Raw genomic sequence first — 1,560 nt, 5'->3', positions numbered from 1 at the left:
AGTATGACCTACTTTTATCTACAGGCCCACAGGTATTAAAATAGGAACCATTAGAGCCATTCATTTGATAGACAACACTGAGGTGTAATTGACACAAAATCGATCAAATGTCTTACCTGACGGTGGCGTAGTCGGTGGCTCATCTGGGTCCTTTATTATCAAAGATGCGTTGCTGGGAATATGGATAATATATACTTGTATGTTAAACACTGCAATAAGTGTCAATATTCCATCACAAACGTCTCAAGTCAAACTCTAAAAATTGGATTACATTTGATCGAGTGACAACAACACGTAAACTGTAACGGTAAATGCTAGAGATGACTTGAACCGCTGATAAACAATATTACATAGCAAATCTAATTGTATTAATAGTTTTTGCTATTTGGATATAAATTCATCTTTATTATGCAATTAGATAAACCATGTATATCATCACCAGTCCGTACATTTACAACTGTGTAAAAAAGCGAGATGTTAAAACTACCCAAACTAGTGTGTAATAGTCATTGTAGACAATAGATATCATATTTCATTGTATTCCTGCTTATCCTTTATCACCATGATCTGTATTTATTCCTGTGAGAACACAAATGTACGCTAAATGCATTTTATTCACTGCAACGTTAACCGTTACCAATTACTATGATAATGATCATGAAAATTTATCAAGCTTAAGCAACAGATGCGGTCAGTTAATGATTGGATGTTTACCTCCGTTTAGGTGGATTTCCACTGTCAGTTGCATAGATGGTGCAGTCTCTGTTGGACTCCTCCTCTCCCAGGGTGTTTTTTACTGAGACGGTGCCATTCTTCGGGTCGATGCTCAGAACGTACTGAAATATGTATATATGTATTGCTTGGTTAGGTTTGATTAGGATTGTTGTCAGGATGTTGTTCATATGTACCGTGTCCATTACAGATGTAGGCATTAGACAAGGATGCTGCGAATACACTGCAGTGAATGCACGGATGTCAAACAGGCATTGGTTATCAGTCACAGTCTCCGACAAATTACGTGTTTCCGGCCTTTGATTTATTTCTTAAATCAAATAACAGAAACATGTAATTTGTTTGAGTCCGTAACTTAAACGTTTCAATGAATATTAGTATTATAAAGGAATACAACGCATCGTTGAATGATTTTCGATGCATCAAATAAAACGTAAAAGTCAACAAATACATGTACAAGGTATATAACAAAACACTAATAAATACACCGCAATGGCTCATGTCTAGATAAAATAGTGATTATTGTCAATGGCGAAGTGACACAAGTAGGAGCTTAGCCTGAATTATTTTGATGTTAAAACATGTACATGTGAAGAGCGCATGAGAGTTGATTATCTGAGATAAAGTAGTGAAGGGGTAAACGACATGCGGTACGACTTTTTGTGTCAAGGTGCCAACGTTGGAATTGATTCCTCCTGAGACATTGAGGTCAGCCACCTCCAACTAAAGCTACGGGCACAACCCGCCGTAGTGCAAATACGTGCTGTCTACGTGCCAAAACGGCGGGCAATCTTTTGGGATCCGTAAGTGGTAAGTACCGCCTCCGAA

The 1,560-nt window shown here is 37.8% G+C and overlaps 1 protein-coding gene across 1 annotated transcript in view; it reads right to left on the bottom strand.

The window, feature by feature from the left end:
- LOC118407056 (protein FAM193B-like) overlaps positions 1 to 917 on the bottom strand; it is an 8,851-nt gene extending 7,934 nt beyond the window's left edge. The window contains exons 1-2 of the mRNA XM_035807473.1: positions 715 to 917; positions 117 to 172 (exon numbers count right to left, since the gene is read on the bottom strand). Of these exons, the coding sequence (XP_035663366.1) occupies positions 117 to 172; positions 715 to 917 (259 nt within the window). The remainder of the gene's footprint in view (positions 1 to 116; positions 173 to 714) is intronic.
- Positions 918 to 1,560: the final 643 nt, after the last annotated feature.

This window comes from Branchiostoma floridae, chromosome 19, assembly GCF_000003815.2.
Source record: "Branchiostoma floridae strain S238N-H82 chromosome 19, Bfl_VNyyK, whole genome shotgun sequence".
Taxonomy (NCBI): Eukaryota; Metazoa; Chordata; class Leptocardii; order Amphioxiformes; family Branchiostomatidae; genus Branchiostoma; species Branchiostoma floridae.
This window is presented reverse-complemented; position numbering and strand designations above follow the sequence as displayed.